The sequence below is a fragment of the Thunnus maccoyii genome, chromosome 2 (assembly GCF_910596095.1).
Source record: "Thunnus maccoyii chromosome 2, fThuMac1.1, whole genome shotgun sequence".
Taxonomy (NCBI): domain Eukaryota; kingdom Metazoa; phylum Chordata; class Actinopteri; order Scombriformes; family Scombridae; genus Thunnus; species Thunnus maccoyii.
In genome coordinates this window covers 14249415-14264362 of record NC_056534.1, presented here as the reverse complement: position 1 = coordinate 14264362, position 14948 = coordinate 14249415, and the positions used below count along the sequence as shown (strand labels likewise).

Genomic DNA, 14948 nt, shown 5'->3' with positions numbered 1-14948 from the left:
TTTGGTACAAACATTCATGCCCCTATCAGGATGAACTGTAATAACTTTGGTGATCCCCTGACCTTTCATTTAGCATCATCAGTAGAGCAAAACTATAATTATTGGTTTGTAACCGAATACCTGCTAAACTAATGACATTCCCATTAGTCACAGTTGTACTTTGTGTTTAGTGGTAACTAGCAAATCTTAGCATGCTAATGCGCTAAACAATGGTGAACATGGTAAACAGTATACTTGCTTAACATCAGTAAGTAAACATTATCGTTGTGAGCATGTTATCATGCTGACGTTAGCATTTAGCTCAAAGCACCACTGTGCCAAACTACACATGACTGTAGACTTGTTGTCTTATCCTGTTTAAAATCATTTCAGCTGTTCCACAGTGATTTTATGTGTTTACAGAATTTTCTCGGTTCCAGTGAGACAAATCACATGTCATAAAACTAAGTCACTTGATCCTGTTTGAAATGTTTGAATTGTTTTTTCAAACAGATAGCATTATGACGGAAACATTGAAATTATTTCACCACACTGTCATAAACTTGACTTGCAAATAGAAAAACAAGATGACTCAAACAAGAAGACTCAATACTAAATATTGACACTAAACAGCTTGAGATCCATCCTTGCCTTTAGTAAGCCAGTTTATATGTGTAAATGTACATATGTTCCTGCACATGAAGGGTCAGAATGATGTTGCTGCAGTGAAGAGAAGTTGCTGCACCTGCATGCAGGTGATCATCATCATGTTGATAGATGGAGTAAGACTTCCTCCCTATTTTTCCTCTCAGATCTGTTACATTGTCCTCCTGCCACAGCTGTCCCTGCTGTCCTCATCAGGCCCTCGCAGGTGTCCCGTCTGGTGACCTCATACCCGACCTTTAGCCTTTAACCCCTCACACCTGGGCGACTCCTTTGCATACCCTTTCTGAACTCTGACCCCAGACTGTCCATCATCTTGAGGTCACCTGGTAAGAACATTAACCAAAAAACTATAGTCGCTCAGTGGTGATGAAACTCTCAGCTAGGCCACCCATAAATCAGAGAAACACCCTCAAAACAATCATGACACATAACTTTTTAGTAAAGTTTGATTATCTCATACTTCTTACAGGAATCCTGAAATACACATGCAAGTAGTTGTTTTTTTACATACATACAACAACACGAACATGATCATATATCTCTTGATCACTATTTTGCTCTTTTGTCTTTAAGAGCAGGTTTAAAAGTGTTGCATAATGTCGTTTTCTTGCCTAGAACTGGAGAAAAACATGCATATGTGAATACCATCTTACATAAATACTCTTACATACATTCATACTGTATACTTGCATGTATATTAGAACCAGATGTACTTTTACACTTTTCCATGTGCACTTAAACATATGCATATGAATATATGAATGCAGAAAAGGAAGTAGTATTTATACAATATCTTTATCTTACATACCATACTACACACAGTATACTGTACATTTCCCGTTATGAAAAGTCAAAAAGCAGAAAACTTTTTCCTCACTTGTTTACTTTTGCACTCTAGAGAGTAGGAAAAAAGTGTCACACACTCTGGCTCCATATGCCTTTTCTTTTTTATTTATTTATTTACTTTTGCACTCTACCATTTCATGTTGGGCAGCTCCTGTGCTTTGAGCAGCTGCCTGCAGTTTTATATGAAGTGGCATTGTTTTGGTTTTGTCAATTCAGATAACTGAAAGTTATCCCACTCTGCATCGTGTTGCTCAGTGTTGCTTCTCAGTATGACCTGTAAAATACAATAACAGGGAGTTATTTGTTTCAGTGTTAATATGAAATTACAGCTTATCTTTAAAAAGTCTCTATTGTACCTCTAACCACAACTGTGTTTTGTTGCACCTGTTACTTCACCTTAAAGTGATGTCGAGGTGTACTGACACACCCAGGAGTACACCTCTACATCACAGCAGTAAGGTGAGATGTTAAACCACAGCAAAAACATGATTTTCAGGGGTTGTTCATTTGTTCTTCAAATAAAACAGTTTACATCAGCTTAATTTAATCTTTTAGTAATTTCCTAGCCCGACTAAATAAATTATTTTTTGCTCTGGAAACTGGTCTTCTGACCTTTTTAGTAACAGACAGAATCAACAGACAGAAATTTGATTTGGAGTTGATTTCCCTGATTTAGTCTTCTTTCATTTTTCATTCTCTTTTTGGGCATCTACATACATATCCAATAGCTTTTGTATATATCAGAGGGGTCATGATTACTGTTTAAACCCAGTGATGACCAAACTATGTGGTATTAAAGACTTGTCAAATAGAATTTTTTGGCTCTCACGTCACAAGTGCCAATGATAGTTTTTAAATGTTTCTGCTTGTATTTCTTTTGTGTTGTTTTCATTTTCTTGTACCTATAGCAGGATGATGAAATCCAGGAAACATAAACTCGTTCAGCGGTTTTGGGGGGGTTCAAACAATGTACATTTTTATTGTAATTTGAAAACTTGTTGTCCCTGTAAGAGAACAATTCATTCTTAAAATTTACTGATTTGTGTTCACAGTAAGATGTAGGTACAGTATCTTCCCATTTTTCCCAACTAGATATAAAAACAAACTACACTCAAAATCTAAAAACATGTCTATTTCACTGTAGTTGTCTGTATGAATTAAATTCTTACCTATAGGTGGTTTAAATCTTTATATTTTACTCTTTTTTTCACAGATTATTGTGGAATAAATTTCCATAAATCTTTATATTTTGGGGCAAATAGACCCTCTAAAGCATTACAGAAATTTTTGTGACTCCAGCAGAAGTTTGTTTCATCACCAAACTGTATGAATACGACACCAACAGGCGCTAGATCACACTACACTACACTATACACTAAAACCTCCAGTGTTGATTTTGGACGCACACTTTTGACAGTTTGGTCCAGTGAAACCGTTAGTGGCAGTCTTAAACTCCAAAATGATGATCAGCAATTATAAAATTAAGTTTAATTTGATTTTCTATCGCAGTGGTGGTCTTTTCATCCCGAGGGGGGGATCTGAAAACCATTTCTTGAATGTCCATGAAGAAAATCTAAAAATGTATCTGAATTGTCACATAGCGCACCCACATGTCACTACTACATAAGAAAAAGTACAATTTAATGCGAGTAGAAGTGCTGCCTGTACATTCTGTATGATTGACCACCAACACTGTTCCAGGAATCTTGTTTTCACATGGGAGGATTCACTCCAACCTCATCATTTATGACGGATATGTTATATTTTTTGAGCAGGTGGGGGTGGGGAACGGGCTTTAAATGACATCTGATCTCTTTGTGGGGCTTCCCTTTTCAAGTCGAGGAATCAAAGACCACCAATGTGTTACACCTATAATGTGGTCAGGAGAGGAGGAGGAGGACAAGGAGGATCTGCAGATTTGGCACAGACACACACTTGAAATCTTGATCCGCTCCCACCGAGTCCATGTTGGCAGATGGAAAAGAGCACAGCACAACTCTCTGATCAACCCCTGCACTTGCCACACACTGTGCTAGCACTGACAACGTTTATCATTCTGCTTTACTGTTGATGGCCACTTTCCTTTTTTTTTCTCCATTTTCTCCTCACTCCCTTCCCCTTTGGCAGGATTAAGTTTAATTGTATCGTATATGACAGATACGGAGTGAGGTTTGGCACTAATTCAAGGCAGACCGTGCACAGGCATTTTATGGTTTCTTTCCACCTCACTTACTGATGTGTGGTGGTGACACATTTGACAAAAACCATCCAAGGCTGAGGGCTGGGTGGGGAGCTGTGTGTGTGTGTGTGTGTGTGTGTGTGTGTGTGTGTGTGTGTGTGTGTGTGTGTGTGTGTGTGTGCGTGTGTGTGTGTGTAGAGAGAGAGAGAGAAAGACAGAGTTGAAAATGAACTGAGACATGACTTTTACACACACCAATTTTCAATTTTCAGTCAGCCTCAACCACACCTTCCCTTCTGCCGTCCAGCACCTCATACGGTCACATTTTTCTAAAAGTACAATTGTTTGAATCTGAAAACTGTGTGGTTTGTGCAGTTTGAATGCATCTACGCTATGGTCTACTCTGCAGTGGTGGCACCCTGGGGCCACCTACCCGCAGTAATCTCATAATTAGCCAAATGGGTTTTGTAGAACCTGCCAAATATGTGCCATTTGTTGTTCTGGGGTCAGACAAATTGAGGTGTCAATTGAGAGCAGAAAAGTCTGGTTTGTTGTAAACTGACAAAACATGCAGAATAATGTTGGGCCTCGGTGGGAAAAGGTATAATCAGTTTGATCTGGGCCTGAACTTTTTTTTAACAGCTGATGTTCATTCATCAGAAAGATTTGTGTGTTAAAGCAGGGTGTGTACGTGTGTGTGTGTGTGGGTGTGTGGGTGTGTGTGTGATTCCTGGTGAGTGGACCACCAGGCGCCCAGACATGGACTCCGCCTTTGAGCTTAATACAACTGATTGCACTCTGATCAGTGCTGGTAATAGTTAAGGCTTCAAAGGCACTACCTCTGAGGCTGCCAGCACTTATTTCCGACCCTGAGATTGCAGTCTCAGCCTTTGAAAAACACTTAGTCTCAAAATAGTCGTTGTGTGTATTTCTTAACGCTTTTTGTGATTAATATTTGTTTATATAATATATATATATTTCACCTTTAATACTGTAAGTTTTAGTAATGTAAATAACATGCTAACAATGGCAAAGAAAACATAAGTTCATTTAATAGTTAAAGCTGCAGTAATAAATGTTTTTATATTAACAATTTATATAAAAATAATTACTGGTAGCGGGATAGGTGTCTGTCATAGTGATGAACCCACAGAGAATTATCAGCTCACTCTGCATTTTAGCATCTTTCAGCTCATTGTTTTGGTTTTAGGCCCTGAAAGTGTACCGTTTTGGTTCACTCTCATCTCTTTCATCAGTGTTTTCCAATAGGCAGCTGTTTGCACCAAAAAAGCTCTGATGAACCCATTATAAGCTACCTGCACAGCACCAAACAGCAGACAGACAAAGTCAGCATATAACTAGGGGAACATGGTGGAGCATTTAGTAACCAAAGACACAGATATTTCCCTCAGGTGTTGGTAACAGAGTAAGCTCTGTTTTGGTCTATTGGTCAAGTTCAGTATTAACAAGAAATGATTGCGGGCCCCACCTGAAACCCAGCAGACTGATCTAGCTTTCTGCAGTCACTCTATTCATCATCATCCATCCACTCATTGCTCATGAAACTGGGTGGTCGTAGCTGGACCTGGCATCCACCTCGTACACTATAAGCTCAGTGTTGGTTTCAGTTCATTTAAGTTAACAAATAGATGCAGACAGAAACTAAACCAAAGTACTTCAGGGATGAGGGTTATCATTCATTGTTCATCACAAGCTCAACAAAAAGATGCTTTCTGTCTACCGCATGTTACTCTCATGCATCGATATCTCATACCAGACAAGACACAACCAACCAAACAAAAATATCAAATGACAACCTGTGACCGTCAGAAAAACTAACAGAAGGTTAAATTTGGTTTTATTCCAGAAGCCATAAAACTTGTGCACAGCAAGAAATTGTCAGTTTATGTTGTTTATAGATTGATAAATGCACTTCTTGCACTTTTTGACACAATGTGTCTTTGCAGTGTTGCCACTTGGGTCTTTTAACTTTTTTTTGCATTTTTCTTTTAATCGTTACAAATCATATTTTGTATTTTTAAATTGTTTTCATATGTGTGAATGAATTGTTTTGTGTTTGCAAACCTGAGTGCCTAGAATTGTCTCTTGAGGGACAAATACAATACTCTGAATTTAAAGGTGCAGTTTGTAGAATTTAGTGGCGTCTAGTGGAACGGACTTGGCAGAAATGGAATATAATATTCATAATTCTAATTCATATTAATTAGTGTTTAATCACCTGAAAAAATGGTCAAAGCAGATGGCCGCCCACCAAGAGCCAGGTTCTGCTTGAGGTTTCTTCCCGTTAAAGGGGAGTTTTTCCGTACCGCTGCTGCCAAGCTTTCTCATGGGGGAATTGTTGGGTCTCTGTAAATTAAAGAGTACAGTCTAGACCTGCTCTATGTTAAAAGTGCCCTGAGATGACTTTTGTTGTGATTTGGTGCTATATAAATAAAATTGAAAATTGAATTGAATTGAAAAATAAGAATTGTTGTGTTTTCATTGTCTTAGAATGAGCCCTTTATATCTACAAAGGGAGTGGGTCCTCTTCCACGGAGGCAGTCATGTTGCATCACCATGTTTCTACAGTAACCCAGAATGGACAAACCAAACACTGGACCTCTCATGTTTCTCACGGGTTTCGCGGCCACCGAAGGTTCTCCTACACACGGAAGGGGAGGGTGAGGGTAGATGTATTCATTTGGTTGCAATCTGCAACCTCACCACTAGATGCCACTAAATCTTACACACTGGTCCTTTAATTGTTTAGTTAACTGCCGTGTCCAAGGCCAAACTGTCAAGCTCAACTTTTAATCCAACTTGCATGACAAGTCCGAAAAGTGTTTAGAATAATGGAGGTTTTGAACATTTTCCAATCACATGGCAACTGAGCAAACTCCATCTATGGATCACTCTACAGAACAAGCAAGAAAGATTTGTTTTGTCAACCAATATTATAATTCACTTTTTTGTTGTTGTTGTTTGTTTTTTGCATGCTCATACTTCCACTCTTCTTCTGTCTTTCTCTTCTTGTTTTCCTCTCTGCCTCTCTATTGTCTGTCCCTCTCTCTGCTTTGAATGCAGGTAAGCTCACACCTCTTACGCTCAGCACCCTACAATTACAGCATGGGAGCCCCCCACACAGCTCCACTCCTCAAACAAACACACTCATACACACTTGAATGCCCTTTGGCACTGAAGACGCCTCGAGAATAGCTTTTTTAAAAACACATACAGTACACATCTCAAAACAATTGTTCTCGTCTGACGGAGAAAAAGGTTTCGGAGGATAGTGGCAGCTAATATGTGTTTAAAGGGCAATAATAAAAACTGTGGTGGAAGAAAATGATTGAAATGAGACGACGGGTCTTTGTGGTGACGGTGCATTTTATTACGCTTTCCCTGGCTCATCATCAAGAAAGGTAAGAGTCCAAATTATTGAGATTTGTAGAAGTGAATCTGATTTTTGTGATAAAAAATCTGAATTATTGATATTTATGAAGTAATCTATCTTTTTAAAGCAATATAGGATACTTTTTTTCCTAAGAGCAATTAAGTGCTGACTTTAGTCAACTTCTTAAAGATAGTAAGGGTTGTGTATCTCTTGCTCACACACTGTTGGTGACCTCTGTCAGTACAGTGTGAGTGCATGAAACAAACTTAACTGGCCTGTGTCTAATCATTTAATATCCTCTTATTGCAGTGTGGGTGTGAGGAAATTTAACAGCAGCTATGAGTGAAGCTTGCTCAGTGGTTCTGTAGAACATGTAGTTTATTACACTTTTGTTTATGACAGCAGATTTTAATGAGGGAGAAATGATTGCTGCTTAGAATATAATACGCTCTTTAAGACTTTTCCTGTGAATGCATGGAAATAAGGAAGGTGTTTCATAAGTAGTTACAGTATATAGCGGCATTAAATGGGCTCCAGTGTGCTCTAAAGATCCAGGAATAAACTGTTGTATGGACTTGGTTATGATATTTTGTAATCAAAGATGTTGAAGAGGGTAAATCCACCAGAAGGAAATTTAGGATGGCAAAAATTAATCACCCTTGTTAAACCTGAAACATTTTCTAAGGAAACTCTACACGTGCTTGCTGCTTAAAATATGCAGTTGGAACAATTGGATGAAATGCTGAAATAGTTGAAGTTGTAATTGAAGTGGCAGTCAAAATGCAAACACCAAAAGTAGTTGCAGTTGACATAGAAGTGCTGAAAGAAGTTGAAGTTTAAATGTAAGAACTGACAACAGTTAAAATGTCTGTACAAGTGTAAAATTTATTTTTATTTTAAATGTCCTGCTTGAGCTGAACCTCCTCAAGGAAAAGGAAGGACGTTTCTAAGGAAAAGTGTAAATAAACAACAAGTGTCCAGAAGGAGAAGCAGAAGAATAATAAAAATATCAATGAGTGTGTATTGCTGAATGCAAGCACACTAATAAAAAGAAACCTTTTCTTGTGGCTCTGTTACATTGACAGACCGAGTCAAATTTCATTTTTGTGCCAGCAGCAGTTGGTTTCACTTAAACATGCTGTTGCTAGTAGCAGCCGCTACTAAGCAACAGTTCGGTGGCAGTTTAACTGACACCGTTACATTGAGTCAGATCTGTGACTTAGCAAAAATTGACAATTATCCTTTATTCACTCCCTAAAAGCCCTTGTTGGAGCATTATCTGTATCTGTTACCTTTTTTTATTTTAGCTGTTTAGTGATTGTTGATTTGGTCATCTAGTTTTCCTGAGTTTACTGCTAACCAAGCTAGCTGTCTGAGGCTAATGTATCAGCTAATGTAACATTCTAGGTTACTGTTGGACTTACTGTTATGTATTTTACTGTTTTACAGTGTTTCACTCTTGTGGAACTCAGTGAGTATGTTTACTAGATTAATTACTGTGTTATTCTTCCTTTGGGGATTTAATGTTATTCTTTTACTGGTGAGACTTTATTTTTTCCAGGCATAACAAATCACTCCCTTGCTCACTCATTTACTACTCCCTGTTTAATAGACACTCAATAGTTTACTCAATGGAGAGCAGTAAATTGAGATTTCAGACACTTACTATTCATCATCATTTCGTGTCATTACAAACAGCCATAGATTCACACAATAGTAATTTTTGCATCTATAAAACTTGTCATGTTACATTGTGGGATTATTAGGAGGACATAGCCTATAACTTATTTAACAGCTCTTTTGTGAATCCTTATTACTGTTCTAACTCATTTTTACAGCACCTTTGTTCTAATTCTTGTTAAAGGTTATCTCATCTTTTGCTGGTTTGCAATCACTAGCACTCAATTTGTTGCTCAAACTTCAAAGGCCAACTGTTGATGTTAACCTTTATTGTAAGTGTGTTTAGCTTGCTGCATAGCTACAGGCATAGCGAGGGCAAAAGAATACCTCTAAGCTTTTCTAATACTAAAGAGTACAACCTTCTTCCAGGACATCAGACTTTGGATTCTGTGCTGAAATTGAAGCCCTGAAGGCTTGATGGTGCTTAATGATCTGATAACCTTTTGTCCCAGCTTCCACAGGTCAGTGGAGGATGCGTTGGAGCACACTGGCGGTCGTGCACAGCTGGGGCTCTGCAGCTATGGTCAGATGACTTCCTGTTGTTTGGGATGGAGGAATGTTAATGGCATTTGTCAGCGTAAGTCACTCTGCGATTCAGTGACAGCACAACTACAATGACACATTAGCCAGAGTTCACAGGTTATCAGTCCGGCATCTTGGAGAAACAACAAACAGTAGGAAATAAGTGTGAAAAAGTTTGACTCTTGTATCTCTGGTTTGTCTGTTCTTTGCATTATTTTCATTTTTTATTTATCTTTTAATGAAATGAACAACAACTACATACATTTTGTAAAGTGCTGTACTTCCATAAGTGCAGAGTACCTCCATTTTATTTATTATTTTACTTTTATTGTACTTTTCACTGTGCTACATTTAGTTACTTTAGTAACATTTTTAGGTATTCATATGTTCCATTATGATTCTTCCTCAACTCCTATAGGAAAATATTGTACTTTTAATTTTATAAATTATGTGATAATTAACACATGAGTTTTTGAAATATGTCATATTATAGATTGAACTATCCAATATTATATAAAGTAAAAGTAAAATTAGCTCTAACTCAGCTAAAACATGAAAACACTGCTTACATGTTAATGCATCAGAACAACTGATTCAATAGCTTAATATATAATAATATAACACTCTGAAAGGGTTCCTTCTGCATAATGAGTGCGTTTACTTAAGGTAAAATTTTAAATGCAGGAGCTTTTCTTACAATGAAGTGTTGTTACAATGAACATTTTCTTCCACCACTGATCATCATACACCAGTGCACAGTTGTTATTGATGTTAGTAGGTTATATCATGTCCGTTGTCCCCCACAGCGGTGTGCAAGAAGTCATGCGTATATGGACAATGTGTGGGACCTGACAAATGTTTATGCTCCAGAGGGTACAAAGGACGGCAGTGTGATGAAGGTACACTACAATACACAAAGCGTTGTCAGTCTTATGTTTCTAATTTTTTAACCATTACCTGTGTTCCCCTGCATCATTTGCCACAAGGATTCCTTTCTGCGGCTTGAATAATGTTTCATATTGACTCCAGATGTGAATGAGTGCGGTTTCCTGGAGAGACCGTGTTCCCAGCGCTGCATGAATACACACGGTAGCTATCGCTGTTACTGTGAACCTGGATACACGCTCAGTGCAGACGGATACACCTGCAGCGGTGAGTAATTTCCTCTTTAAACAGAACATTTTAAAACTTACAGTTTGGTATCTAAGAACCCAAATGAAGAAAATCTGTAGACTGACAGATGATATTTGTGATGTTGGAGTAGTTTTCCACAAAGTCTATCTGCCATCTTCATACCATAATAGGAGGTTAAAGTATCTGAGGGCTTGGTACTCAGTTTACCCACCTTTTTAGGCTAACATAAATGTTTATGACAGCAATTCACAGTTTATATTAGAGTAAGTGATATCATAACAAAGTGTATAGAGGGTATTTCAAGGGCAAATTAATCAGGGATTTATCTAAGATACTGGTTATTGTGGTGTAGTGTTAGGTCAAAGAGAATGATCACCGTTATAGCTTCATCACTTGTCCCAGTGTTACAGAGAACAAGGCTGGACTCATATGTTATGTGTGTGGTGGCATGAGGTGTGTGTATTCTCTCTCAGTGGTGATCCAGTGGCCCATTTCTCAGCCAGTGTTTCCCTGTCTGTCTTCCAGGAGAGGCCGCATGTTTCTCCCTGCGCTGCCAGTTTGGTTGCCAGATGGAAAGAGGGGGAGCAGCATTGCGCTGTCTGTGTCCCCCCGGCCTCCACCTGGCCGCTGACAACAAGACCTGTGAAGGTAGTTCTTCAGAAACACCCCTCAGCTTATCATTATGAACCACTGTAAAAAGAGATGCCTCACGTGTTTAGATTTAGCACATTTCCATTGTTGTTCTTAGCCTGATAGTCAGAGTGAACTGCCATTTATATTCACTTTATTATTTTGTCTCACACTGTGTTCATGTTTGAAGGAGGTGGTCATTTCACCTAAATACAAAAGGAAGCAAGCATCCATCCCCCTGACATCATTTTCAGTCATCACGGAAGCTGTGGTAGTGGTTATCTTAAAGCTGGTCCAATCAATATTCTTATATTAACAATAGATCAAATAACAAAAACAAAAACAGAGCTAAACATTGAGTGAATATTAGACTTACATCCTTCTGGTGGCCAGAAACACGACTATATGAATGATAATGTTGCTACATGTCTGCTGGAGGTGTGTCTGCTAACAAGTTTGCCATATCAACTTAGAAGGTATAATACGTCTATGTTGTGTTTAAAGCTTGTTTACACTGCCCCCAGTGGCCAAAAATATCATTTAAACCTATTATTTAAAAATATCATTTAAACCTAATATCAGTTAAACCTGCAGGTTTAACAAAGACTGAACTTCACTGTCTAATCATAAAATCATCATAGAATCTCTTCTGTGGCTTAATTTGTATTCGTATTCCTTAATTTCGAACATATTAGAGCAAAGAGCTGTGAAGCAGGACATTGCGCTCGCTGCTGCAGGTTTTTTAAAATGGTTGTTGTTAAATACTATGAAAAAGGCGAGTGTTCTCGACCAGCCAGCGTCATTCAGTGCTGCAAACCCAACCCAGATACTTCCTGCGCTAACCACCAGAGCACAAAGTTTCTCTTTTTGCTTTTCACCTCTTTTTTAAATTGTGTGTTGCTCCAACCATTATGCTTTGCCAAATCTTTTCTTTATGACTTTATTTGTAAAGAAGGTGAAGCTTCACCATTCATCTACCTACAGCTTACTTACCACCAATGGCACCTCTCCGCTGGGTCTGTCCACCCAATGGTGAAAAGCCTTTAATTACCTAATGAAGAGAAAAACATACTCAGCTCTAATAAAGCACTGGCCGCAGACACCTCCTGTCCTGTAATGAAGCGAGCCTTCCCCCGGTCTCACGGCCGTTCAGGAGACATTCTCACACTGTGGGAGAGCTTTTGGTGGGAACAATTTAGCTTTCAAGCATGTGCATTCACCGATGCACAACTGTATTTTAAATAGTTCTGAGTTTGAGTGCATCTGTACATTTACCAGAGATAGACCAAGTTGCCAGTTTATTAGGGACGAATGAGAACAACAAATGCAGTTCAATACAGCAGTCTATTGCCACTGATATATATGAGGATGGGGAAAAAAAGATAACAGCATTTATTGCAGGGCTATTTTGTGCTTGTTTTTATGTACGTCCACATTTTAGTTTTGTACTGTTTTGAACTTCATTTTACTGTATTATTATCTGTAATGTGTGCTGCTGTTTGAGCCAGGACCCCTCAAAAAAAGAGACTCCCTGACCTTAAGAGGCTATGCTGATAAAATAAAGGTTAAACTAAATCTTAATAATAATACTAATATACTAATAATAATAATATACTAATAAAATAGATGTACCTGGGTGTGTCTGGCAATTCTGTCTGACTTGAGAAAGTTCTTGAAAGAGAAGAGAATCATTTATGCCTGTGTTGTTATAAAAAAAAAGGTAGTTCAAAAGAGGAACATGAGGGACCTAACACCTGAGGTGAAACATTTGTGTGTTTGGGTCATCCTTGTTTTTGAACAGCAGTGCACCTTTCAAAGCTTCAGTACAAAGAGGTGGCTGCAAGGTCAAGGTACTCATTTGTGCCTCTCGTGTCTTTTTGAAGGTAATTATTGTTTTGAGCAAGAAACATTAAAGCACCATGTCATCCGGGTTAGGTGTGTGTGTGTGTGTGTGTGTGTGTGTGTGGGCAGATAGATTTGTACTGACTGCTTCTGCAGGTGACCTGTGCAATGAAATGTGATGCTGATGTTACACATGTATGTGTCGTGTTGCAGATGTAGATGAGTGTCAGCGGGATGCTGATGTGTGTCCACCACGCCGGACCTGCAGGAACACTTTCGGCAGCTTTTTCTGTGCGTGTCAAGATGGCTTTGTGATGGGGACACTCCAGGGCTCAGTGCAATGTCGAGGTAAAAAAAACAAAAGAAAAAACACTCCTAATCATTTCTAATTACATTAATATGACTTCAATATGCAGTCGACCACTTTTTGCGAAGCAGATGGTCACGTTTCTCATAAAATCCATCATAAAATCCTGTGGTATATGTGACAATGTGTTTTGTGTTTATGAATGTACAGGTATGCATGAGGTTTTTTTTTCTCAACACTTGCCTTTATTTAACAGTAGAGATAGACAGGAGACACAAGAAAGAGCAGAGGGACTCAAAGCAGGGACATGGCGACTACATGGTTTACGTCAACAAGGCCACAGGGTCGCCCATGTTGGAGATTGTTTTGCGGCATCCAGATCTGCTCCATGTCAGCACTGAAAAATGACTAAATGGATCACAGCACAGCCACACATGTTCTCCTCATCTGTGTTAATTGGCAGAGAGAGGGATCATGTGAAGATGTGCTTTGGCAGCGGAGATCTAGAGACCATGTTTATTTGATGAGCACTCATAGCTCACCCACTCAGCTGTGGGCTCACCCACATGCTGTTTTTGTTTTCATCCATGTGATGAGCATTGCAAAATTATCTCTCGAGCAGGTTTGAAACAGACACTCTCCACGCTGATCTCATATGACTTAGCTGTGGAGCAGCCTCAGCATACCTTCTTGCTGTAATGTAACCAATCCCCTACTTGCTCTGACATAAAAAAGACTCTGACATGTATTCGTCATTACGAAACATTTCAAACCTCCTTCTCCTCTTCTCCACAGATAAGGATGAATGTTTAACCGGGTCTCACCAGTGCAGCCGCCATGCTCAGTGTGTCAACACAGATGGTTCCTACACCTGTCAGTGTTTGGAGGACTACTTCGGCAACGGACGCACCTGCTGGCCCAGGAGAGCCCCACAGTCCAAGGCTGTCATGTATTTCAATTACAAACTCTCCAAAAGGACCAAGCCCATACGACCTTCATCTTAGTGCAACTTCTCACAACCTTCATGGTTCAAACCATGAGTGACACATGCAACATTAGAGGGTAATTTAAGAGGTATTCGGTTAAAAAAAAAAAAAAACCTTTTCAGGACAAAACATGTTGTAATGTCAAGTATTTTGTTAAGTAATGTAAAGAATTTTCAACACAACTGGAAAGCTTGTGTCCATCTACAGTTATAGCTGTTATTTCTCCAGTCAACAGTCAGCGAGGCAAAACCTGGAACGATCCCAGCATCACTGGCTGCTTGTGTGATGTCTGTTGAAGAAACCCTTCATTTAACAAATGTACTGTAACAGGACCACACTCTGTACTTTGCTTGAGTGCTACAGCCCAAACGGACGGTGATGACAAGGGGTTTTCCTTGCGCTGGCAACAACAGTGTCACAAAGACACCACCCGTGTTATTCCTACTTCGCCAAAGAAAACACTAAACAAAATTTGCTTGTGCATCATCAGTAATTTATTAAATATTCTCTTAACTGCAAGTCTTTCATGAAAAATGAAGTTTTGTGTGACCACATCAGAATTTGTTAATAAAAGGCTGACCTCTGCTGGATAGATAAGATACTGAATCTCTCTGCTACCTTCAAACTGAACACTGACATTCGGTGAAACAAAATGCTGTAAAACAATATTTACTACTTTCTACAACAATATGATATGTCAGTAAATGGTCGATATGATGTTAGTTTCCTGAATTTCTTGTTTAAATCAATTAAAAAAGAAGACAAACTTTAAATAGTCACTTC

General features: G+C 38.8%; 1 protein-coding gene across 5 annotated transcripts in view; it reads left to right on the top strand.

The window, feature by feature from the left end:
- LOC121910628 (nephronectin) overlaps positions 1-14641 on the top strand; it is a 30653-nt gene extending 16012 nt beyond the window's left edge. For 2 of the 5 annotated variants that reach the window (XM_042431902.1, XM_042431911.1), the window contains exons 4-10: positions 792-971; positions 9197-9321; positions 10073-10165; positions 10296-10418; positions 10926-11048; positions 13086-13220; positions 13975-14641. In XM_042431902.1, coding sequence (XP_042287836.1) covers positions 9273-9321; positions 10073-10165; positions 10296-10418; positions 10926-11048; positions 13086-13220; positions 13975-14183 — 732 coding nt within the window. In that variant the 5' untranslated portion in view covers positions 792-971; positions 9197-9272 and the 3' untranslated portion in view covers positions 14184-14641. Of the gene's footprint in view, positions 1-791; positions 972-6740; positions 7093-8213; positions 8536-9196; positions 9322-10072; positions 10166-10295; positions 10419-10925; positions 11049-13085; positions 13221-13435; positions 13622-13974 lie in introns of those variants that run through there. The other 3 variants (XM_042431886.1, XM_042431894.1, XM_042431920.1) reach the window with 3 other exon arrangements.
- Positions 14642-14948: the final 307 nt, after the last annotated feature.